Genomic DNA, 27,041 nt, shown 5'->3' with positions numbered 1-27,041 from the left:
AATTTTGATGAGTATTCACGTCAAAAGCTCCTCATCGCGTATATTTGAGAGTGATTTATAGCTTTCATCATTTCCATTTAAATATATTTATATCTATGTATGTATAAAGTCCAGAAGATTATACCAAAAATGTTTATTAGCTTGGGGGTGGTATGATATGGGGTCACTGATTTTAGGTATTTTTAAATTTTGAACATGTACAATAAATTGAAAACAGAAAATATCATTTGCAGGCCAGCATGAAGAATTTAAAGTGCTAGCCTCTTATTTCAGAGTTATTTGAAGCCTCACATGACAATATGTTGGGATAAAAGATACATCTTTAAATCATCAAATTCTTATCTCTTAAATTAATATGGTAATCTTCCTGATGCATCATTCAGGTTATTGGAGCCAGATGCATATGTCTGTCCTTTCTTTCATAATTTAAAAAGTATATCCTAACGGAGAAATGCATTATGGTTTGAATTCTGGGGTATCTGGTGAATGCATATGTGACAGAATAATTGGATAATTATAGAGGAAGGTATTGGAACTGCTGCTTCCAGGTAAAGCATTAATTAAACATACTACTTCATTTGCCTCATGACAGTAGGATTTCAGTTCTTACTGTTTACAGGGAATTATAATTTATGGCACATGCCATACATCAATCACAATTCTTAAAATATATTTAATTTTGGGAAAGAGGGCAAAACTTGGCAAGTGCCCAAAACAAAACACAAACATGCAATAATAATAACATCAACTATCACTACCTCCAGATTTCACATTCTTCTTTCTAAAATGTAGAATTAGCTGAGGTAGTTTGTATGGTTTTTCAAACCTACCATTATTAGATTTACAGGTGAAAAATTATACATTAAAATTTAATATCCATACCTGACTGAATTTCTGATGCATTTGTTAATGTCCTTTTAAATTCTTGTTTCTGGTTATTCCATTCTAAGTATATTTATAGAGACAAATCTGTTTTATCCTGTATTTAAGTAGTGATGTTCTTTTATTTTTTTTTCCTTTATCCATGTGTATCTATGATAACCTTTATCCCTGTAGATCTATGACCCTAATTCATGGATATACAAAAGAAAGGGATAAGAAGACTTGTCATTTAAATTGCCTACAGAAATTGTTTGACCCTTGTGATTAAAACTACATAATCCAGTAGTAGTGTGCCTTGGAGAAAGAAAAAAAATAGATAGATAGATAGATAGATAGATTGATTGATTGATTTAAAATATGATAACAGGTAAAAGAACTCCAAATTACTTAGAAACATTCGTTTTGGTGTATTTGTGTGTGTGTGTACATGTTTAAAGAAGGTATTAGGATTGTTGCCTAGAGATTAAGCAATAGTTATATGCTTTATTTGCATTATTTTGGGGATGCGAAGAGAAGGCCCACTGTTAACACTGCATAATGACAGATTTAGTATAACAACATTAAGATACTACATTTTGGCCAGGTGCAATGGCTCATGGCTATAATCCTAGTACTTTAGGAGGCTGAATTAGGAAGATTGCTTGAGCCCAGTAGTTCAAGACCAACCTGAACAACATAGCAAGACCTCATCTCTAAAAATAATTTAAAAAATGAGCCAAGCTTGGTAGGGCACGTCTGTAGCCCCAGCTACGCAGAAGGCTGAGGCAGCAGAATCACTTGAGTCCAAAAGGTTGAGACTGCAGTGAGCCAAAATTGTACCACTTCACTTCAGCCTGGGCAATATAGACCCTGTCTCTGAAAAACAACAACAACAAAAATAAAGTTACTTTTAAAGGATAATCCATTTACTATCAAACACTTTTTAAATTGTTCAAAGGCTGGACTGTTTATAAAATGTCAAGAATAAATGTCTTAGGGATCTGGAAGTATATGGCATTTACTATTCCTACAAAGCCTTAGATATTTAGTAAAGAAGATTGATATATAGAATACCAAAATAGTAAATTGAGCCATTATTTGTCATTTCAGCTAGTGCACTGTGTTTATAAAATTTCTAAATGCTGGTGCAAAATGATGCATATTCTCCCTGACATTGTAGTCTTCTAAGCACTTGTTAAGATGCTGAGTATATTATTAACATTTGATACTCTGAAATGGTGAACTTTTGGCCCTGAGTAACTAATATTTCAGACAGCATTTTTAGGTTAATGTTATGCATCTTAAGCACTAGATCATATTATTTTACTTTTCTAGCTCATATAAGGTAATAGTAAAGTTTAAACATTTTGAATAGTCATTAACGTGTTTAGGGGCAGTATGTGTGAAACTTTTGTTATGATTTGATTTGAAGCCATTTTCCTTTTGCTTCCATATTCTCCATATTGCAAGAACATAAAATTGCACATAAAGAATTAGAAAGATGATCTTATCTGAAGAATTTTCACCTTTTTTGTTTTGTATCTTAACGGTGTTGAAACTGTAGTTTCAAATACATGATAAAATAGTAAAGTTAATAGTCAAAAAGAAAGAAAACCACCTGGCTTTGCTGAAGAAACTAAAGTATTTTCTTGGTCATTCCTTTGAAAAACAGGAAGCCAGAATTAGAAAAATTTGAAACCTTGGATAATTTCTTTGGTTTTCTTTGGTTCTACTTGGAGTACATGCCCACTTCCCTCTAAAATGATAGGAATTCAGTATTACTGTAAAGTAGTTTGGGCAAAACGCTGCCACTTCACTCTGTTATGCCTAAAAATGTTTGGCTAGAAACAGCTAATATTTTATACTTACGGAAATGTAAAAGGGTTGTTTGAACTTCACAAATGTATGTCATGACACAGATGTATGTCATGATCATGTAACAGTACTGTTTTTAATACAATTGTTTTTTTTTTTGAGACGGAGTCTTGCTCTGTGGCCCAGGCTGGAGTGCAGTGGTGCGATCTTGGCTCGCTGCAAGCTCCGCCTCCCAGGTTCACGGCATTCTCCTGCCTCAGCCTCCCGAGTAGCTGGGACTACAGGCGCCCGCCACCACGCCCGGCCAATTTTTTTTGTATTGTTTTAGTAGAGACAGGGTTTCACCATGTTCGCCACGATGGTCTCAATCTCCTGACGTCGTGATCCGCACTCCTCGGCCTCCCAAAGTGCTAGGATTGCAGGCATAAGCCACTGCGCCCAGCCTACAATTTGTTTTTAAAAAATATTTTGTTAACTTAGAAAAATGAACTAGCTGATATTCAAATTTTGGAAATTAAAAGTTTGTTCTGTTTTATGTCTGTATCTTGGGCTATATTTTGTAGTAAATCAGAGACCAAAAGATTGATTTTGAAATATATAAATATGCTGTTCTGAAGTTAATACTGTGTAAACTTTGAGTAAGCATTTTCTCTTAAAGGTGTAATAAAGCCATAAGTGGCATTGTTGCTTTATAAACTTAGAATAATAATTTGCCGTATTAGTGCAGAGTTCAAAAAGTACTATATATTTTGCAAAATAATGACTTACTCATTATTGAATAATACACTTATTTGAGAGTATTCGTGTCTAGAATATTTTATGAAGTACTGATTTCACTGACATATTTTGAAATATTTTCAAATCTGTAAAAACCCTTTTCAACATGGGTTATATTAAACAAGTGACTTTTATTTGCATAATTAGGCTATAATTCTCCAAGGGAGGGTACTGGAGAGTAAAATTTTTTTCAAAGTAAGAATTTATAAAATTAAAATTCAAGGTTACAGTTATAGCCTTACTCTTTAATTCATGATTAATAAAATTTCTCTTTCAGACGGCAAATGGATACATCTTGTTTTTTCATATTACATCTACAAGAGGGGACAAGTACCTTTATGAACCAGTGTATCCCAAGTAAGTTTGTTGCCTTTCATTCTTTTAATATGTGATTCACATGCTTTATGTTCAGAAAAACATTACAGTTTTGAGTTGTCTGTAGTGATTAGAATAAAACTAAGCCAGCATTTCCCAAATAGTGTTTCAAAAATTACCAGGTCTTTGAACTGTCATGTCTTGAATAAAGAATTCTTTAAGTCTGGGAATCTTGATGATAAACTATATCAAGACTATTTTCTTGGGCATTCAGAATTACTGTTAATATACTCCAGGTCTAGCATTTCTCAGTCCTTATTAGGGAAGAGCTATGAGATGGTGAGAGGAAGAGTTGAAATGTTGGTAAGTTACAAGTACTTTTGCGTCTGCTTTTGTATATGCATAGAAAAAAGAACCCCAGACAGTTATTACCTCTTGGTTTAAATTTGGGAAAAACATGGACTTTTGCCCTTTACACTGTGTAGTTATGTATGTTTTTAATTTTTTCCCTTATAGCAGGCCTTAACTGTTGAAATAAAAGAACATAAAATTGTAAAGCATTCCATCTTTAAAAAAAAAATCAAGCCATAAAGCCAGATAAAAATATAAGAGCATTTATCACATTTCTAGATGGTGGAAGACATCCAAAGTTTCATAGGTATGTAAGAAATTAAAGAGAAAGACAGATTTTATTGTGTGAAAAGTTTAAATTTTTGAATATTAACAGAAAAAAAACATTAATAGCAAGTAACTTGGGAAAAATATTTGTGGTTAATAGGGCCAAGTCTTACTACTTTTATATAAAATAGATATATAGATTGCCAATAAGCACACAGAGATTCCAGTAGATAAATAGGGAAAAGTAGTCTCATAAAAGGAAATACTGTAACTAACAAACTCAAGAGAAAGTATTTAGACCCAGTAGTAACCCAAATAAAATAAATATTAAATATAACCATTTTTTCAGCCCACACATTTTAATGTATTAAAATAGTTTTTAAAAATTGTTACTCACTGCTATCTGAGGTATAATAAAAGTTGTGTTGCACACTTCTGATACACCAAGGTGTGATAATAGGGAGTTGATTAACAAGTTAACTGTGGTACATCCTTCTCTTACAGTGATATGTAGTCATTATGTCTCAGAAAACTTTATAAACTTAAGAACCTGACCATATTATAATGCCAAGTGAAGAAACAAGTCATGCAAAATTATATATGCAATATGACCACAACTATATAAAACAAAACAACGAAAGTCATCTAAAGACAAAATCTAGAGCAATACAATACAAATATTTATAGTAATTGCTCCTGAATGTAGAACTGTAGTGATTCTTCTGCTTTTCAACTCTTAAATTTTCAACTAGTTAGATTTTCTTGATGGTATAGCCACTTGTTTTTGTAACAAATATAGTGCTAACTGAGGTATTCAGTTTTGGAAATCTTTAAAGTACAGACATTTTTTTGATAATGGGATTCAATTTAATTTGGTTATTTTTCAATAAAAATAGTGCAAAGAGTTTTGACACATAAATATAGTGCAAAATGATAGGAACATTGTGATGTAGTTAGACATTTTAAATTCAGTTTTATGGGTAAAACTGAAAATAAATGAATTTTTTTCATTCTAAGTGATAATTTTGTGATTATTTTGAAGAACTGTTGTAATCAATGACTAAAATTAGATTTACTTGTGCATTTTGAACTATATTTGTTTTATTGCTTAATTTAGACATGTTCCTATAAATAAAAAGCAATAATCAGAAACAACAATTTAACTTCATTAATTTATGTTCCTGTGGGCATGGTAGAGAAATAACTTCTCATGAAACAGTGAAAATTCTATTTTCTTTATTTCAGTTCACTAATAGAATTACATGTTTATAGTGTTTTGGAATGGTATTTTGAGACCCACTTTTTGTGTTCCAGAAAAGTTTTAAGAATCAGTTTGTTTCTTTTCTGATTCTGTAACTGCAAGAGACACCAGTTAACTAAGTAGTCCTGACAATGCATGAACTTTGCTGTGTTTGACTCTGTGTGTTAAGGCAGAGAACTAAATAAAAAACATACTCTCTTTCTTAATTTGGGCATTCTTTTCCTAAATTGAAAGTTTTAGGTTTCAATGACTGGCCTCAATAAAATGTGCATTGCTTTAGAGCAGCTTGAATGATCGTTAAAGATACAGGCTTTGGTGTCAGATAGACCTGGAATTAAATGTTTGCTGTGCCACTTTTCAGCTATATGATTTCTTTCAAGTTATTTAATACCACCAAAATCTTTCCTCATCTGTAGAGTAGGATAACAGTAGTAATCATCTCATAAGATCATTCATATTTAATGCTTATGTAAGCACCTAGCTTATGGGATAATTAATAAAGGACAACTGTTATTATCAGTAATTTTTTTAACCAAGTATTTACTTCATTTCTAAGCTTTTAAGTAATTTTTTAAATATATATATATTTTTTTCTACTTGATATTTTACTTCTTTGCCAGAGTCTCAATTCTAGTAACTGCTACCTAAAATCTCTTATATGAAAATAGTTCTGCAGATTGAAGTCAGCCTGTTGTGTATTTGTGTGCTAGACTATTCTAGTTATGTTACTTTGGTCTAGTAAGTTTCTTGGTTTTTCTGCAGAACTCATTTGTACAATGGGAATAAAAATAACTTCTTTAATTGTTAAGAGGATTATGTGAATTCATATTCTTAAAACCTGAAAAATAGTGGTTATATAAGGTTTTGAGAAAAGTAAAGTTTGGTTTTGACAGTGGTATCTTCATTGTCATCTGTGCCGTTATAAACCCTTGTATAGTTCGAGACACTATTCTAAGCACTTTTTAATACTTATTTAATCTCCGTGGCAACCCTATGAGGTAGTTAGGTATAACTATTATACAAATTGCTGCACAGAGAGGCAAAGTAACTCACGCATAGTCACACGCTAATAAGTTGCACAGCCAGGATTCAGACATAAGTGTTGCAGCTCTAAAGTCTGTGCTATTTAGTAATATACTGTCTCAACCCTGTTTATGCTCCATCCAGCTACTACTTTGGGGTTTATCTAGGAGTAGAGAATGGAAAAATAAAGGAGAAATGATCTGGAGTGGTTTCTAATAGTCCTGAAGAATAGAGGCAGTGTAATTACTGAGGCCAGTGGTTAATTGTCCTCTTCTCACTTACTGACAGAAATTCTATTGTCTCTTGTTTCTCTTCTCTAAATCTTATGAATTTATCACATGAGTTTTTCTAGAGTATCTTAACTTCCCTGTATTATGTGACAGCATCTTAGCCTCAGACTGCATATCCTTTTCCACAATGCTCCATCTGAGGACACAGGTCAGATGCGTCATGATCTTTCCTAGTTTCCACCTCGTGTTGTTTCTAGCATCCTTCCTATAGCTGTTGGGAGTCAGTCTTCAACAATGGTGGCAGTCTTATTAAGTGACTCTGTACCTCAAAGATCATTTATTCTTTGATGAATGAATTTTCCATTTTAGAAATCTTATATTCCATTGTATATTACAGTATCTCTTCATATTAGTTACACAGACCAGTGGGCCAGACTAGTTGAAGGTTGTCTGGACATTTTATTTATGGCTTGGAAATTTTAGTGAAATTAATGAAGGAAACTTCCAGGGATAATTCAGAAATAATTTGTGTTTAGCTTTAAAATGTGTTCATATGCTTATGTTTAAATAGAAGTTTAGTAGATCTTTAAATTGCACATCATATTTAATTTCAGCATAATGAAAATAATTTAAACAAATACGTTATCATAATGTATACTCTGTTGAGAGCAGAGATTTTCCCCCCCTTCTTCCTGTCTTTTCACTGCTACTACTACCCTCTTTTTTGTTAGAGACTAGCATTATTGAGGCTGTTTCTTAAAAAAAAAAAAAAAAGTTTCTGTACTAAAATTCAGTACATTTAATTATTACATAGTAAAGATACTGATCTTTTTCACTGAAGAAAACAAAATCACTCCAAAATATAATCAAATCTCCTTCTCCTCTTCCCCCTCCACCCTCCCAACATAATTTCATCTGATGGTGATACTTCTTACCAGCTCATTACTAATGAATTAGTGCCAGCTGGAAAGGAAGAAGAAAAAAGCTACTTGAGGTTAGCAATTTTTAACTTCAGCACAACTTGCCCCTTCTAAAATCCAGCTTCTTTGCAGAAGAAACCTACAGTAAGGGACAGAAGCATCTAAATCATACCAAATTTAGAGGTGACAAGAGATCTGAATTAGTTACAGACTCATGAAAGTTTCCCTCAACACATGTTTATTTCTTTTTGCTAATATGTTCTGAGTGTTCATTTTCTAGAGAGGAACTTTAGCCACTTTTTCCCTGTATTTCTAATAATAAACCTTGTTCTACATTCAGTTTATAAACTTGACAAAGTATGCTAGTGATCTTAATGTTTTTTGTTCTGCTTGAGCCTCTGAAAACATCCCATGTATAGTTTGATTTCAGTGTGTTTTTATTCTGTAAATGTACATGGGTGACCTTTCACTATTGAACTTTGCATATTATATGCATCCATTACTTTACATTATAGTTGCATGAGCACTTATTAATAGGATTGGTAACAGAGTTATTACATAAGTTCTGGATAGTGAAAACTACTCCCTTATTGGCCACACTTCCAAGGATGGCACCTGAGTCCAAAGAATGATAGGACTGGTAAAAAATCTGCCCAATTCAGAGAGCCCTGCACATTGTTTCTGTCAGACTGGAGGCTGTCTCAATGTGTGATAATGTAGATGATAAGCAGTTTTTGTTTTTTGGTGTTTTGTTTTGTTTTGGTTTGGTTCTTTAAAAGAGTCTGGTGAAAGGGTACTACGTCTTTCAAAAAACGCTTCTGAAAATTATTTTCATCCATGTGTCTATCCATTTAAAAAGTATTGAATTTTGTCCGGCTCTACGCATTATTGTAGATACTAGAGATCTAACAGTGGAAAAAAACAACAAAACAAAAAGCCCTGCTGATAGAGCTTGTTATTCTTCTAGTAGAGAGTGATAAGTGAAATACATTATGAGTTAGGAGATTTTTCTCCACTCTATGGAGAAAAATAAAGCGGGGTAAGGGAATAGAGTGGGACATGACTTAAAACAGCAGTCGGTGTCTTCACTGAGAAGATGACATGTAAAAGGATCTCAAAGATGATGAGGTAACAAAATATACATCCAGAGGAAGACCATTCTGGATTGGTGAGATTTGGCAGGTATGAAAATTCGTAAGAAGATACCGTGAATAAATTTTAGGTCCTATAATAATTTATAGTTAGTAAGAAATGATGAATTTTTTATTAGCTGTAAAAATGAAAATGCAGTCTGATTTTTAGGTAACTGAATCGTGGGAAAGTCAAGAGCCCTTTTTTTTTCTTCCAGTAAATGGCACCACCATGTATTTGAGTTTATTCACTCTTCCTGCCCACTAACATCAATAGCCAGTCTCTATCTAGTCCAGTATATTCTACCTTGTGTGTCATTTCTTTTCCCTCCTCGTAATTCCCAATGACAGTAGTTTGGTTTAGGTCTTGTCACTTTTCTCCTGGATTATTATTATATCATTTTTTTTGAGACACAGTCTCGCTCTGTCGCCTGAGCTGGAGTGCAGTGGTATGATCTTGGCTCCCTGCAACCTCCACCTTCCAGGTTCAAGCCATTCTCACATCTCAATCCTGAATAGCTGGGACTACAGGCATACACCATCGTGCCTAGCTAATTTTTGTATTTTTACTAGAGACGGGGTTTCATCATGTTGGCCAGGATGGTCTTGAACTCCTGACCTCAAAGGATCTGCCTGCCTCGGCCTCCCAAACTGCTGGGATTACAGGCGTGAGCCACTGCACCAGGCCTATTATGTCTTCTTAATCTCAAATTCATGTCTAAGCCTCACTCACCCCCTACCAAGCCAAACATGCTATTGCTTTGCTAAACTTTATTACAGTTACCATCATCTTTTGTATAGTTGTATGAGGTAGAAAACCTTGAATTCTTTATTTCTTCTTCTGGATTGTTTCTTCATTTTCTGTATTTGTTCAATCATCAAATTTTATTGATCAATTATAGTTTTCCAGTGCCTCTGGAATTCATTTAACTCTATTTTACTCTCATTGGTCTTTTTAGGGGCCCTCATGTCCTCCTCCTTGTCTATTAAAAAAGCCTGTTCCCTAACTCATTTCTCTTCCCCTAGTCTCTTTCGCCTACATAATGAAGTTTATCATTTGCATTGATAACATTTTTTTTTTCCCCAAAACAAAGTCTAAGCTCTCTGGCCTGGCATTTAGAACCTACTTTCTCCATATCTTGAACACATCGAACCCACAATTCCTATTTAATGCCTTGGTTCCTTTGTTATTTGCTGTATTCAGTGTGACTCCCCTGCTATCTTTTTTTATGTAAGAAATTTATCTGACTTGGTTTTCAAGCTCAGGTCAGACATCTGTTGTACTCTATAAACCTTCTGCCCTCAACTCTCCTATATCCTCCCCTCTACCCAATAAATAACTGATCTGGCATGTGCGTTCCCATAGTACGTTTTAAAAATTTACACTAATTTTTGAATACCTTCTTATTTAAAAAAAAAAAAATCCAACGAGAGATCTATAAAGATAAAAAGTAAAAAAAAGTGAACTTTGCTTTTTTAGATTCTAATCTCATTTCACTCTCCAGTTGTCTTATATCTCTTGAGTAAATAAATACCTAGGAATAGAATTGCTGGGCCATATCACATGTCTAGTAATTTTAGATTGGATGTTAAATATTGTATTACATTATCCATTGTCTGATTTTTGTCCTTTTCCTTTAAAGAATATTGAAGGTTGTTTTGGGTGGCAGTTAAGCTACTTGGAGATCTTACTGATCTTTTGAGGCTTTCTATATGTTTTTTAGGATGGATTTAACTGTTAAGCTAGCTTAGCCCTTCTGAAATCACCACTGAATGTCCTGGGTCTTTAACAAGGTCTCTCCATTCTGGCTAGTCAACTCGGAAATGTCTCCCAGTCCTATATGAACTGGGTAGCCAAAAGCCCTAGCAGTCATTCTTTGCCTGTATTTATGGAGTGTCACTGTGTATTTGCATAGTATTCAGTAAGACTCAGGGGAAACTCCTGCAGGTTTCTAGAGCTTTTCTCTGTGTGTCTCCCACATCACTGGTGCTCTACTTCACAAATAGCTGCTTCTGCTTCTCTGAACTTTAATCTTTTTCTCCTAAACTTAACAAGGCTGCCATACTATACTTGGGTTCTCTCTCCCTACATGATGGACAAAATCTTATGAGGTTAGAAGGTGACATCTGCCAGAAAACCTGTTTTCCTTCCCTCATGATATCAGTCCTCTGCTGCCTGCTGTCTCATGTCTGAATATGGTTGGTTGATCTGTTTTGTCCAGTTCTCTTGTTTCTGGGCACTAGCTTAGTACCAGGTACTCTATTAGTAGAATAATAAAATGACCATCTATGTGTCCATCAGTCAGTTTGAACAATTTTCAGTCTTTTTCCACTGGAGTATATTTAAGCACATCCAAGATACCATTATTTCATTTCATCCAGAAATACTTATTATTGTGAGCATTCCAGTACACAATTTGGTGAATGCAAATGATGAAATATGAGGCCTGGAGTTTTGGGAAAAGAAATCGTTCTTAGCCTTTCCAGAATTACGGTTGGAAAACTAAAGCCTCTTAGTCCCAGAATTTACATAGGACTGCCAGAACTTTCTAGATCAAGCCTTGCACATTTCAGAATCATCTCAAATGGGATTCATCCTCATTTATTGTATGCCTACTATCTGTAAAACACTTGCTATACACTGCTACTGAAGATGCTAATGAATAATTGTTTAAAGTTAATGGCAATATAAAATAACAGATTGCCAGGTGAATATCTTGAAAAGTCATAATAGTATTTCAGGGTAAAGTGATTAGTTGTCAAGGAAAGTTTTGTAAATAAGGAGACTTGAGTTCTATACTTGGGAGAAAAGTCAGGACTTAGGTAAGTTATGTTGTAAGGAAAAACACTGTAATTAATTGCGTTCTTGAAGTTTCTGTTCCCCCACACCCCAAATCTATTAGGTTATTTGCCACATTATTCTTTGCTTTAACTGGCACTTAAAGCATTTGTTATCTCCTGCACAAAAGAATCTGCTCAAATAAATGGCTGTTGAATTTAATTGTGAGTCAGTTTTCTGTATCACCTGATCTAGCCCTCCAAAGCATACTTGACATGCTTTAAAAGCAGTCTTCTTTTCTTTTAAGACTTCTGTGTAGTTTTTATGCTACACTTGTGGGTATTGTGGTTTGATTTTTGGTTTTTACCAATTTGATGAGAAATTACTCCCCCCTCAATGTCCTGGGAAGTTTGACTAGTGGTTGACCCATCCCATAGAAACATTTTATGTTTTTCATGGACCTTTAAGGGCCACTCATTAACGTGAATGCCTTATCATTCATTGGAATAGAAAACTGGGAGGGTTTACTTTTAATTACAAAAGTCAATGTATGTCAAATACATGAATAAAACAAAACTGGCTTAGCTTCATTTTTCCTACTTTCTTATTTTTCTTAGACTTGCTATTACTACCTCAAATAAATATCCAGTTTAGAGATGTGGAAAAAAATATGGCAGTTGGAATCAGGGAGGCCCAGGTTCTAGTTCAGATTCTACTTTTTCCCAAGACTTTGGAAAAGCCACTTTCTAAAGTTGCTTTCTGTGCTGTGTGTCTATAAAATGAGAAAAAATGAGTTATTATTAGATTCTTAATAAGTTGCAACTGGTATTGTTGCCTAGGTTGCCTTTTGAATTATGTAAATATAATCTGCCTCCATTGCATGTTTAAGACAATTTATATGTGTTTAGAAAAGAAGGGAATTCTAGTTCATTAACTGCGAGGTTTTAGAGTGAACTAGAATTTGAAGAATGACAAAACTTTAAGAGGTTGCCAAAAAATACAGGTGTACTTGTTCAAAAGCAAGTCTCAGATTGAGTCATATATCAAATGTAAGCAATAACAGACTTGACTCCTCTGGGGAATTTCGGCAGAGTATTCATTTATACAATACTTGAAAATTCCAAGTATTTACAAAGGTAGCTTATTTAATATAGTGTGAAACTCAGTACATCATATCCTTGAATGATGTCATAATATCAATGAGGGAAAAAAATTGATCCCTGGCCAGGGCCACTGTCAATCTGGAATTTTCATATTCTCCCTGTGTCTGTGTAGTACTGTGGTTTCCTCCCACATTCCAAAGATGTACACTTTAGGTGAATCGGTGTCTGCATGGCCCCAGTCTGAGTGAGTGTGGGGTGTGTGTGTGAGTGCGCCCTCCAATGGAATGACATCTGGTCCAAGGTAGGCTTCAGTTTTGGCCCCGAGCTGCTGGAATGGGCCCTGGCCACCTGTAATTCTGAACTGGAATTAATGCATAAATGTTTTTATTCATCTTTCTTAAATGTATGTTTAGCTTACATTTATTTCAATGTCTTTTTTTTTTTTTCCAAAAAAGTGTTTGTATATTGCATATATAAATAAAATATAAAAGTAACATTTTATAAAACTTTCTAGAGAGACAAATTCCACACAAGTGGTAAGGGCAACCTCGTGTCTCTAGATTTGTTCTGTTTCATAAATTGGATTTTAACGAATCCTATGTAAATCAATTTTTGTAAATAAAGTGTAATGTTGGATTTTTCACATCTTAGATTTTTGCAGTTTTCTCAGATTTACAACACTTTCTGATGTCTGTTCACTCTGATTCTGAAACTAAATTATATTATTGGATTTCATATACAGTATTAAAATAGGTGGCGGTTTACCAAGGTTAAACTTTAAAGCATATTTGAAAGTTGTCTATCTATAAATAAGACAAATTGTCTACAGAATTAGCTTTATATAGCCAGTGATGTGTAAACCTCTTGGCTTTAAGTACCACAACAACTTAGCAACAACTTAGAATGCATTAAGAAAACTGTCACACGATCTGAAACTGCGTTAAAAAAATTCCTACTTTTTTTTTTCTTTCTTTTACTGGTTTCTTGTCTCTCAGGGTCACAGTTCTCATGGGCTTCCCCCACCCTACCCCACCAAGTTTCCTTTGTTGACATTTCTGTTCTTTCCTTGACAAATTCTGCCATGGCTGATGGGGAGACCACCTGATTAACCAATACAGAACTGGGAATGACTGACAATTCTTAGCTAGTTCTATAAATTTTGTTAGTTTGTTTTTCTTAGCCCCAGTTAATCTCAAATAGATAGAAATTTAGAACATTATTGAGGGGATTATAATGGGATTAATCCCTTTTGCCTCTCCCGTAATGTATTCAGCTGTTTCATTTCTTTTTGTTCATATGCGATTTTGTGTTTTCAAAGTAAAAAATCAGAATATTTATTTAGCGTTTACTTTGGCTAAAAATATTCAATTTATTAAAGCTTCAAAATAATAACTGTAGTTCAAACTTTTACGTTCCATCTACAAATCTTAAAAATCTATTTGTAAATCTAGCAAATTTCAACACTTTTGAGGGGAATCTTACAAATTAAATTATCTTATGTGTATTAATGTACATTTATAAATATGCATTATAAATATATAATAAACTATACATTTTTCTTTTTAAAATACTTGAATTGTCTAAACAAGCTTTGTACCATTTTTAGAGCAGGTATTTCTGCCAAAGCATGATATATGCATTGTATAAACACCTTCATTCTACACAATTGCAAACTAAAAACAAAGCTTGTGGAAAAATCGTTGAAACAGATCACTTAAGACTTCCTATAACTTTGAACTAGAGGAGTCACAAATAATAATCTTAATAAAAGTTAGAAGATACTAAATTTTTTCTTTTCCATGTAGTTTCACAAAGACAACTGCAAGTTATAAATATTTTTTTTTCAAATAAGTTTAATTTCCTACTGCTTCCCTACTCTTCACATTCTTTTCCCCAGTTAGCTTACCTAACTTTTAGTTCAGATTCTTCTCAGAATCATATGGTCAAAGTCTGGTGTTTAATTTCCCTTCATGTTTCTTCTCAAAATTTATCAAAACTACCACTGTGACTTAAATTGGCTGGGTTCTATTTCATTAGTGCAAGTAAACAATAACTTGTTGTACCCCATCTGTGGTATAACATATGGTATAGTTGGCTCTTCTGTTTGAGACCTATAGAAAAGTTCTGAATGTTTTTATTCTTTTCATGAGTGGATGTGTACATAGCATTCCTGATGGAGATATTTATCCTTTTTATGGGCATCTGTATTTAATCCTTTGGAGTATATTGATTTAAATGCAAAGTGTAGCTTAGAAATAAATGTTTGGGCTGGGTGAGGTGGCTCATGCCTGTAATCTCAGCACTTTGGGAGGCCCAAGGCGGGTGCATCACTTGAGGTCGGGAGTTCAAGACCAGCCTGGCCAACATGGCAGAACCCCGTCTCTACTGAAAATACAAAAATTAGCCAGTGTGGTAATCCCGGCTCCTCTGGAGGCTGAAGCAGACTGCTTGAACCAGGAGGTGGACATTTCAGTGCGCCGAAATTGCGCCACTGCACTCCAGCCTGGGTTACAGAGCAAGACTCTATTTTAAAAAAAAAAAGTTCAGTTACATTTTCTCTTGAAAATTCAGGGTATTTTTTGTATCCATCTTCCTTACCTTGTATAGTTTAACTTAACTTTTGCTCTGTATAATTCATACCATAACATTGGTATGAATATGGTAGGTAATGCATGTCAAATCTGTTACCTGTTTTTGCAAACAATCTATGCTTTTCGTGAGAAAACCAAGGTAATTAAAATATTGAAGCTGGTTAGTTTCTTAAGCACATGACTGGAATCAAAAGTACACTGAGTAACTATTCACATTTAATACACTCAAATTGTCAGAAAACACAGGCACATACATCCCACTTATACAGGGATCCACGTATTAAGCATCATCAATTGTCTGGAATAGCTAAGATTCAGGAAATAAGGCCTCAAAGGGGACACTGAGCAGCCAAAATGGATATATTCATCCCATTGATGAGGTGTTCCTCATCTTTTACTCATTCAAGACATTTGTTTGTTTGGGGCTATATACAAGGCAATAGTGTGAATTAGAGTTGATTTTTTCCCAGTCTGAAGCTCATAGTTTATTAAGGGGACAAAAGCTAAATTCAGATAATATCAAATACACTGTAAAAGTGACATGTACTATAAAGGAGCTACAGATAAAGAGCTTTTGGGAGGCAGTTGAGAAGGGGAACATACTTTCAGTGTATTGTATTGTAAAGAGAGTAGCATCTGAACTGAGTCATGAGGTATATTAGTCTGTTCTCACACTGGTATAAACAAACGCCTAAGACTGGGTAATTTATAAAGAAAAGAGGTTTAATTGGTTCACGGTTCTGCAGACTGTACAGGAAGAATGGCTGGGGAGGCCTCAGGAAACTTACAGTCATGACAGAAGGAGAAGGGGAAGCAGGCACCTCTTACATAGCCAGAGCAGGAAGCCGGGGAGAGGTACTACACACTTTTGTTTTTTTGTTTTTGTTTGTTTGAGACAGAGTCTCGCTCTGTTGCCAGGTAGGAGTGCAGTGGCACCATCTCAGCTCACTGCAAGCTCCGCCTCCCAGGTTCAAGCAATTCTGCTGCCTCAGCCTCCCGAGTAGCTGGGACTACAGGCACACACCGTCTTGCCCAGCTAATTTTTTTTTGTATTTTAGTGGAGACAGGCTTTCACCATGTTGCCCAGGCTGGTCTCGACCTCCTGAGCTCAGGCAGTCCACCCACCTCAGCCTCGCAAAGTGCTAGGATTACAAGCGTGAGCCACTGCATGCAGCTGTGCTAGACCCTTTTAAACAACTAGATCTCATGATAACTTACTATCACAAGAACAGCATCAAAGGGGAAATCACCCTCATTATCCAGTCACCTCCCACCAGGCCCCACCTCCAACATTGGGGATTACAATTTGACATAAGATTTGCACAGGGACACAAACCCAAACCATATAATTCCACCCTTGTCCCCTCCCCAAATCTCACATCTTTCTCACATTTAAAATACAATCATGCCTTCACAGGAGTCCCCCAAAGTCTGAACCCGTTCCAGCATTAACTCAAAAGTCCGAAGTCTCATATGAGATAAAACTAGTCCCTTCCGCCTATGAGCCTGTAAAATCAAAAAAAACAAGTTAATAACTTCCAAGATACAATGGGAATGTAGACATTGGGTAACACTCCTGTTCCAAAAGGGAGAAATCAGCCAAAAGAAAGGGGCTGTAAGCCCCGTGCAGATCTGAAATGCAGCAGGGCAGTCATTAAATCTTAAAGCTCCAAAATAACCTCCTTTGACTCCATGTCTTACGTAGCATTAAGTACATTTACAATGTTTTGTACAACTATCACAATTATCTAGTTCCAGAACTTTTACATCACTCCGAGCAGAAACCATGGATTCATTAAGAAGTCATTCCCTGTTCTCTACTGCTCTCAACCCCTAGAACCATACATTTGTTTCCTGTCTCTCTCTGGATTTGCCTACTCTGGATACACTGTATAAATAGAATAATACAGCATGTACCTTTTGTGTCTTATTTAATTTCTGAATACTTTGTATAAATGGAATCACACGCTGTGTACTTTTTGTGTCTTCTTAATGTAATATTTTCAAGGTTAATTCATGTTTTAGCATGTATCAATACTTCATTTCTTTTATGGCTGAATAATATTTTATTATATGGATTTACCACAGGGTGTTTATCCATTAATCAGGTGATGGACATTGAGGTTGTTTTCACTTTTTGGCTATTGTGAACAGTCCTGCTATGACTAGGAGTGTTCATAGCAATTGTTCATAAACAATTTGTATTTGAACACCTGTTTTCAATTCTTTTTGGGTCTATACCTCCAAGTACAATTGCTAGGTTACATGGTAATTGTATGTTAAACTTTTTGAAAAACTGCCAGACTATTTTCCCACAAGTCATTCATGATGGTTCTGGTTTCTCCACATCCTCATCAACACTTGTTATTTTCTGTTTTTTTATTATATTAGGGTCATCCCAATGAATGTGAAATAGTATCTCATTATGGTTTTAATTTGTATTTCCCTAATGATTAATGACATTGAACATACTTTCATTTGCTCTTTGGCCATTTGTGTATCTTCTCTAGATAAATATCTATTCAAGTCTTCTTCCCACTTTTTTTTTTTTTCTTTTTTTTTTTTTTTAGAGAAAGGTTCTTGCTTTGTCATCCAGACAGTGGCACAATCATAGCTCACTGCATCCTTGATTTCCTGGGCTCAAGCAATCCTCTCACCTGAGTCTCCAGAGTAGCTGGGACTACAGGCATGCACCACTACACCTGGCTAATTTTTTAATTTTTTGTAAAGATGAGATCTCACTATGTTGCTCAAGCTAGTCTTAAACTCCTGGGTTCAAGCAATTCTCCAGTCTTGGCCCCCCAAAGTGCTAGAATAACAAGTATGAGCCACCATGCCCCACCTCTCCCTTCTTTTTAATTGGGTTGTTTATCTTTGTCTGGATACTAGATCCTTTTAAGATACATGATTTTCATATTTTTTTTCTCATTCTCCGGGCTTTTTACTTTCTTGGTAGTATATTTTGCACAAAAAAGTTTAATTTTGATGATGTCCAATTTATATATATATATATGTATATATATACTTCCTTATAGTTTTCTGATATCTAGAAAACAATTGCCAAATGCAAGGCCATGACAATTTACCCCTATATTTTCTTCTATTTTGTAAGAATAGTTTCAGCTCTTATATTTAGAGTTTTGATTCATTTTGAATTATTTTTTACTTATGGTGTGAGATAAGGATCCAACTTAATTATTTTGTAAATGGCTATTCAGTTGTCTTAGTACCATTTGTTAGAGAGAATGTTGTTTCCCCTGTTGAATGCACTTGGCACCCTTGCCAATAATCAATTGACCATAGGTGTATAAGTTTTTTATTAGGCTCTTAATTCTATTCCATTGGTCTTTATGTCTGCCCTTGTATCATTACCACATTGTGTTGGATATTGTAGCTTTGCAGTAAGTTTTGCAATCAGGAAATGTGAGTTCTCCAACTTTGTTCTTCTTTTCAAGATTATTTTGGCTCTTCAGGGTTCCTTGCCTTTCCATATGAATTTTAGGATCAGCTTTCCCATTTCTTTTTTTTTTTAAAAAAAGAACATTGGGATTTTGGTAGAAATTGCATTTTATCTATAGGTATAACAATATTAAATATTCCATTCATGAACATAATATACCTTTCCAATTTCTTAGTTCTCCCTTAATTTATTTACGCATACAACTCTTACTCATTCTTGGGTCAGTTTATTCCCAAGTATTTTATTCTTTTTGATGCTATTGTAAATGGAGTTGTTTTCTGAAATTTTTATTGCTAGTGTAGAGAAATATATATGATTTTTGTGTTGATCATATACTACAACTTTGATAAATTTATTAGCTCTAATAACTCTTCTGTGGATTCTTTAGAATTTTCTATGTATACTATACTATTATGACATCTTTGAATAAAGAGAGTCCCATTTTTTCTGTTTGTGTTGGATGACTTTTCTTTTTCTTACCTGATTGCTGTCTAAATGTCCAGTATTATGTTGAATGGAAGTAGTGAGAGCAGCATTCTTGTCTCATGCCTGATCATAGAGGGAAAACTTTCAGTCAGTAAACAGTCATTTACTGTTGAGTAAGATGTTAGCTGTGCGCTTTTTCATATATGTCCTTTATCATTTTGAAAAAGCTCCCTTCCTTTCCTAGTTTGTTGAGTGTTTTTATCTTAAAAGATTATTACTATTTTTTCAGATGTTTTTTCTGCATGAATTGAAATCATTCTGGGATTTTTCCCCTTCATTCTATTAATGTGATTACATTGTATTACATTGATTTTCATGTGTTTAATCACCATTGTATTCTTGGGCTAAGCCCACTTGGTCATGGTGGATAATCCTTTTAATATGCTACTAGATCCAGTCTGCTAATATTTTGTTGAGGATTTTTTTTCCATCTGTGTTCATAAGGTATATTGACCATGGTTTCCTTTTCTTGCAGTGTCTTTGTCTGACTTTGGTATCGGGGTAATGCCGGCCTCATAGAATGAATTAGAAGTCCAAGGATGGTGGCTCACACCTGTAATCCCAGCATTTTGGGAGGCCAAGGTGGGCAGATCACGAGGTCAGGAGATCTAGACCATCCTGACCAACATGGCGAAACTCCATCTAAAAATTAAAAAATTAACTGGTCGTGGTGGCACGTGCCTGTAATCCCAGGTACTCGGGAAGCTTAGGCAGGAGAATTGCTTCAACCAGGGAGTCAGAGGTTGCAGTGAACTGAGATTGCACCACTGCACTCCAGCCTGGTGACAGAGCAAGACTCTGTCTAAAAAGAAAAAAAAAAAAGAAGAAGGAATGAATTAGAAAGTGTTCCCTCCTCTTACCTATTTTTTTTTTTTTAAATAACATCTTGAAAAGGATGAATGTTCATTCTTATTTAAATATTGTATAAGTCACTAAGCCACCTGGTTTTGGGCTCTTCTTTATTGGGAGGTTTTTGATTACTGACTCAATTTTGTTACTTGTTACAGGTCTATTCATATGTTTTATTTCTTCTTGAGTTATTTGGGAAATTTGTGTGTTTCTAGGAATTTGTCCATTTAACATAGGTTATCTAACTTGTTAGCATTCAGTTGTTTACGGTATTCTCTTATGAGCCATACTGTTTTTTTGTATGGTCAGTAATAATATTCCCACTTTTATTTCGGACTTTTAGAGTCTTCTCTCTTTTTCCTTAGGTTTTTCAATTGTATTGATGTTTTCAAACAACCAACTCTTTATTTAATTGATTTTTCTCTATTGTTTTTCTATTCTCAATTTCATGTACAGCCACTCTAATTTTTATCACATCTATCCTTCTGCCAGCTCTTTTACTACTTCCATAAGGTATAAAGTTAGGTTATTGATTTGAAATCTTCTTTTAATGTAGGCATTTTAGCTATAAATTTCCCTCTGATCCCATAATGTTGTATTTGTATTTTCATTAGTTTCAGAGTATTTCCTAATTTCCCTTTTGGTTCTTCTTTGAGTCATTGATTGTTTTAGAGTATATTTTGGATTTCCACATATTTGTGATTTTTCTAGTTTTACTGATTTTTAGTTATATTCCATTTGGTTAGAGAAGATACTTTATATGCTTTCAGTCTTTTAAAATATATTAAGACTTTTTTGTGGTTTAATATCCATTCTGTCTTGGAGAATGTTCCATGTGCATTTGAGAATAGTATGTATTTTGCTGTTGGGTGGCATATTCAGTATGTGTCTTAGGTCTAAGTGGTTTATATAGCGTTACTTAAATTCTCTATTTCCTTATTTTCTGCCCAGTTCTATCCATTATTGAAAGTGGAGTATTGAAGTCTCTAACATTATTACAGATCTATTTTTCCCTTCAGTTTTGTGTTCTTTCTTCATATATTAATATTTTGTGGCTCTGATGTTATATTTGTATCTATTTATAGGTGTGGTATCTTCTTGCTAGATTGACTGTTTTATCATTATAAAAGTCATTCTTTGTCTCTTGTGATAGTTCTTAAAGTCTTTTGGTTTTTTGTTTGTGTATTTGTTTGTTTCTGATTTTACCATAGCCACCCTGTCTTGGTTACTATTTGCATGGAATATATTTTTGCTTCCTTCCACCTTCAGCTTGTTTCCTTGAATCTAAAGTAATTCTCTTGTAGACAACTTATAAATGGACTCATTTGGTTTCTTTGAATCCACTCTGACAATGCTTGCCTTTTAATGAATGCATTTAATCCATTTACATTTAAAGTACTTACTGATAAAGAAGGATTTCTGCCATTTTGCTATTTGTTTTCTATTATGTCTGTATCATTTTGTTCCTGGGTTCCTCCACTACTGCCTTTTTGTTGTTCTTGGTTTGATTTTTTTGCATTGTACCATTTTGACTCCTTTTTTATTTCCTTTTTTGTACATGTTTTAGTTATTAATGGTTACCCTGGGGATTAAATTAACATCTTGCATGTACAACAGCCTAGTTTGAAGTAATACCAACTTAGCTTCAATAATATCTCAAAACTATGTTCCTGTACATCTCCCTCCCTCCCTTATGTTGTTGTTATCACAAATTACATCTTTATACATTGTATGACTGTTAACATGGATGTATAATTGCTGTTTTATGCACTTGTCTTTTGAGTCATATAGGGAAAAAAAGGCAGATTTCTGAAACTATAATACTGCTGGCTTTTATATTTACCTATGTAATTACTTTTATCAGTGTTCTTTATTTTCTCACATGGCTCTGAGTTATTGCCTCTTTTCTCTTCAGGCTGAAGAACTTCCTTTAGCATTTCTTGTAGTTCAGGTCTACTTGTGACAAATTCCCTCAACTTTTTGCTTATCTGGAAATTCGGTAATTTCTTTTTTGTTTTTGAAGGATAATTTTTCTAGATATTTCAGCACTTGAAATGTGCCATCCCACTGTTTTCTGACCTCCATGGTTTCCTATGAAAAGTTGGCTGTCAGTCTTACTTGGGATCTCTTGTATGTGAAGAGTCACATACATCTCTTGCTACTTTCAAGATTCTCTTTGTTTTTTGACAGTTTGAACATAATGTGTCTCGTTCAAACTTTTAAAATTTATCCTACTTGGAGTTTCTTGGATGAAAGACTCTTGTTTTTCTCAAATTTGGAAAGTTTGTAACCATTATTTCTTCATATATTCTGTTTTCTCTCTCCTTGCCTTTGGACTTCCATCATACAAACAGGCATTGTTATTTATGATGTTGTTCCCATAAGTCTTTAAACTATGTCTATTTTTTTTTCATTCTTTTTTCCTATTTCTCAGATTGCATAGTTACTGAAATCACTCATGTAGAATAGTCATAAACTGTTAATTAGTTGAGTTTTACAGGACAAAAATCTAACAATTGTCAGTTACTATATTAGTCAGTATAGGTTAGATCTCCACAGTAGAGGATTAAAAACAGAACATGTACCAAGTGTTGGCTCTTAAATTTTCTGTTGAGAAGTGACACAAATGACTTCCCCTCATATTTTGTAGGCCAGAGTAAATCATGTGGCCACACCTAATTTTAAGAAGGCAAGAAACTGCAGTTCTGCTGTCTGTCCAGATATGAAAAACATTAACATTTACAGTGTGTGTTCCCTTCCCTACCCCACCCCCAGTCCATTGTTTAGCATTTGTTCCATTATTTCTATGTGCAGACAGAGGTTATTTTGTTAGTCTCTTTAACTCTATAATTTTCAGTTGCTTAGAGCCTTAAATATTAGAGCTTGATTATCAGCTCCCTTACTTTCTTAGCTTTGTGACCAAGAGCACAGTTCTCAATATTTGTTAAGTTTCAGTTTTCTCTCTGGAAAAGTGGAGATAATTCCTGTCTCAAAAGATTACAAATGATCAGTTGAGATAATGTGTATAGGATGTTTTGTACACTGTTTCATACATAGTAAATACTCTATTCCTGTTCTCCTGGCATTCAGTGCTCTCATAATATGGCTTCATCTTCTTCTTCTAGCCTCATCTTCTGTGACTCTCTTCTAATCATCTGACGCTGTACCTTATCAAATTATAGTTGAACTCTAAAATATTTTTATCAGAAAGTCAGAATTTTTTTGTTACTATAATTTTTTAAAGTTTGCTCTATTTTAGTATGTTTGGAAGACAGGATGGAAACTTTCCTGCCAGATGTAGCTCTAATTTTATAATGGAAGTCATGAAGAAATTAGGATTTACTTAAATTTACTTTAAAGTTCTTATAATACTTGTAATAAATGAGGTATCCATATAAAGAAAAACATGGTTTCCAGTTTTAAGATAGGTAATGTGGTTTCCATTCTTTCTCTTGATAATCACCAACAGAAAAAATGTTGAAATAATATTTCCATCTTTAATCAAAACTAGAAGTATCTCCAACCCTTGAGCTAAAAATCCGAAGGAAAAGAGTAAATAACTAAGGAAGACCATCAAACTTGAGTGCTTAAGAACCTACAGGATACTGACAAAAAGCACCTTGTTTTACCTGCAAACTCAGAAAGGCTCAGGGATTAGATGGACTAGTACTACAGAATATAGAAGTGAGGCAGGAGCCATCAACATAGAGATTGCTTGAAAACTCTGAATAAGGATTCCTGTGTTCCCGCCTCACAGGAAATATACTGTCTGGTTTAACAATATGTATTTAACAGTAGGACAAGAGTGAGATGCTAAAGTTGTCATAGTGCCTCCTTACCCTGCTTGGCTCCAGACTTCTGTCTTTCACACTTTAATATCCCAGGCAGGTTTAAGGGATCCTTCCTGGAGAAATGGAACCACTGAAGAAAAATTGCTCGACGGGTACTAGTATTTGAAGACCCCAACAAAAAAGCTGGCTGGCCACTACCCTGCTGAAGTCCATGAATTGACAGCCTGCGGACACATAGTCACCTTTTTATTGTTAACCTCTAAAATAAGAACAAAGGACTAAATGTTGTTAGCCATCTTAGGAAAGTTTCCAATGTAACTTAGAAACACATACCAGAAAAAAGGAACTTAAAGTAAACAGATAATTGAGGGAATGAAAACACCTCGAGGAAATAATTAACAACCTTAGACAAATTTTGGCTAATCAAAGCAGGATGGTTTAAGAAAACAAGGGGAGTGGATGAGAAAATTCTCAGAATGAAAAGTACAGTAGTAGAAGTATATTCAGTAAAAGCATTGAAAGAAACAGTTGAGGAACTTTCCCTGGGTATAGAATAAAAGACAAAAATAAGAGAGAAAAGAGAAAATTAGAGTTTAATATGAGGTTTAATATCTAACTGACTAGGAGTTGTAGAAAGAACAGGGAATGGCGAAGCTTATTATTATATTATGGAAACAAAACATGCAAATTTCCAAGAGTTTAAACTAAATATATCAGTAGATTGAAGAGGTCTAGCAAGTGCTCAATGCAATGATAAATATTCACATACTTGTAGAAAAATTAATTATTCTGAAATTTCAGAAACCATTGGATATAAAAAGAAGATGCTAGGTACTTCAGAGGAAAATGAGCTAGTCTGTGAATAGGAATATCATCGAATTCCACAGCCATACTTGAGAATCTAAAAGGACATCTACCCAATGTACTTAACTCCCAGATTCAAAAGTTGTCAACATCCCCCTATCCCCATGCATGCATACTTTTTAAATATTAAGGCAACTTCCTTGTACTATATCATTATCATTCAACTCTAAATGCTTCTGTTTTATCGGTAACAGGTAGACTTTTTTTTTTTTTTTTTTTGAGACGGAGTCTTACTCTGCCGCCCAGGCTGGAGTGCAGTGGCCAGATCTCAGCTCACTGCAAGCTCCGCCTCCTGGGTTTACGCCATTCTTCTGCCTCAGCCTCCCGAGTAGCTGGGACTACAGGCGCCCGCCACGTCGCCCGGCTAGTTTTTTGTATTTTTTAGTGGAGACGGGGTTTCACTGTGTTAGCCAGGATGGTCTCGATCTCCTGACCTCGTGATCCCCCCGTCTCGGCCTCCCAAAGTGCTGGGATTACAGGCTACAGGTAGACATTTTAAGGAAACCAAACCACAATATTATTACACCCAACAGTATTAACAATAGTTTATTAATGTCATCAAATAGCTAGTCTGTGTTCAGTTCCTATTTTAACTCAGAGCTGTTATTTTAGGAGTTGGTCTGTTCAAATCAGGACACATGTCTTAAGTTTCCACTAAAAGGAGTCTACCTCTGTGTTGTTTTTTGTCTTAAGCTTTCTAGCCCTATTTGAATTTTAACGTCTGTGTGTATATTACTTTGGAAAATAAAATTTAACTTTAAAACCAGATATATTAATACATGGAAGACATCTCAGTAAATCATCATAGGCCGTGTGTTCAGCAATTTAAATGTGACTCCTATAAACTAATTACTTTCATGTCCTTTTTACAGGCTGTCACATCAGTCAGACACGTTAGTTGAACATGAACCTATACGGTTAAACCTTAGCTAGTTTAGTCGTTTAGACTTAGAAGGAATGAAGTACTCCAGATCATAGCAGTAGCAGGATAGAATGGTAATAAATCACAAAACTTTTATAATAAAAATAGTCTGTAACTAAAAAATAAGCAAGAAGGAAAACTAAAAAATGAGCATCAAAATATATTTCACAAAGCTGGGAACTTTGAAAGCTATTGGACTTGTTTGCCTCTTTGTGCATATTTCAATATTATTGACAAATTAATTTACAGGACTGTACTTGACTGGAAAGGGAGAGATTATATCAGCAGGCTAATTGTTGCCACAAGTGATAGCTGATGGTGAGAGACAGATAACTGTTAAATTCCAACACAGGCACTGAAGAAGATACTGGTCGACTATGCCATATGAAGATAAAGAATACAAAACAGCCTGTAGTCCTTTGAAGGGTTGTGTGTGACAGTTCAGTTAAGTTGGCATTGACCCAGCACTCTGCTGCAGCTGTTTAATGCCAGGGATTTAAAAATTTAGGTATTTTGTTATTTATTACTAAGTAACTTGCAAAACATCTCCGAATTGCACCCTTGAATTTAACCTTAATTCTGATACATACCCAAAGAATAGGAATCAAGGATAAGGTGTGGAGTAAGTAAAGATGAAGCTACACGATTTGGACCACTGGGACAGGTACTATATAGAATGATACATTTTTTTTCCCCATAGTTGCCCACCTTAGAAAGGGCCCTCAGTAATTTTAAACAAAATGCCTGTTGGTTCTCTTTTAGCGTTAGTTCACTTTTATTTCAAATGTGTTTTTTTCCTCAGATTCTCTGCTCTTCTCTTTCCCACCTTCCTAACACAGATTACATTGGTCAAACATTTATTTCCAATTGATAAGTAGATATGTCTACTATAATAGAATTTAAGTCTGTTTTTCATTTGAGAATCTGAAGGATGAATACCTGATTTGTAAGTTTGATTTCATTTACTTTATTTGATTGGATGTATATTAGCCACAGAGTGGAGGCAAATTCAATATCTTTCTTTAACTCTATGATGTTTCTTTTAGAGGAAGTCCACAAATGAAGGGGACACCCCATTTTAAGGAAGAACAGTGTGCTCCAGCATTAAATTTAGAGATGAGGAAAATACTGGATTTACAAGCACCCATCATGAGGTACAGTATTTTGGTTAAATTTGACATTGTATGATGACAGTAGACAATGTAGTTGGTAAATCCCGTGACCAACAGGAAAGTTAGTTTAATTT

At 34.6% G+C, this 27,041-nt stretch overlaps 1 protein-coding gene across 2 annotated transcripts in view; it reads left to right on the top strand.

Moving 5' to 3' along the window:
* Positions 1 to 27,041, top strand: part of RIC1 (RIC1 homolog, RAB6A GEF complex partner 1) — a 153,371-nt gene that overhangs the window by 67,327 nt on the left and 59,003 nt on the right. For both annotated transcript variants that reach the window (XM_025359079.1, XM_025359080.1), the window contains exons 3-4: positions 3,731 to 3,810; positions 26,842 to 26,949. In XM_025359079.1, the coding sequence (XP_025214864.1) occupies positions 3,731 to 3,810; positions 26,842 to 26,949 (188 nt within the window). The remainder of the gene's footprint in view (positions 1 to 3,730; positions 3,811 to 26,841; positions 26,950 to 27,041) is intronic.

This window comes from Theropithecus gelada, chromosome 15, assembly GCF_003255815.1.
Source record: "Theropithecus gelada isolate Dixy chromosome 15, Tgel_1.0, whole genome shotgun sequence".
Taxonomy (NCBI): domain Eukaryota; kingdom Metazoa; phylum Chordata; class Mammalia; order Primates; family Cercopithecidae; genus Theropithecus; species Theropithecus gelada.
Note: the sequence above shows the minus strand (reverse complement) of the source record. Positions and strands in the feature narration are given on the sequence as shown.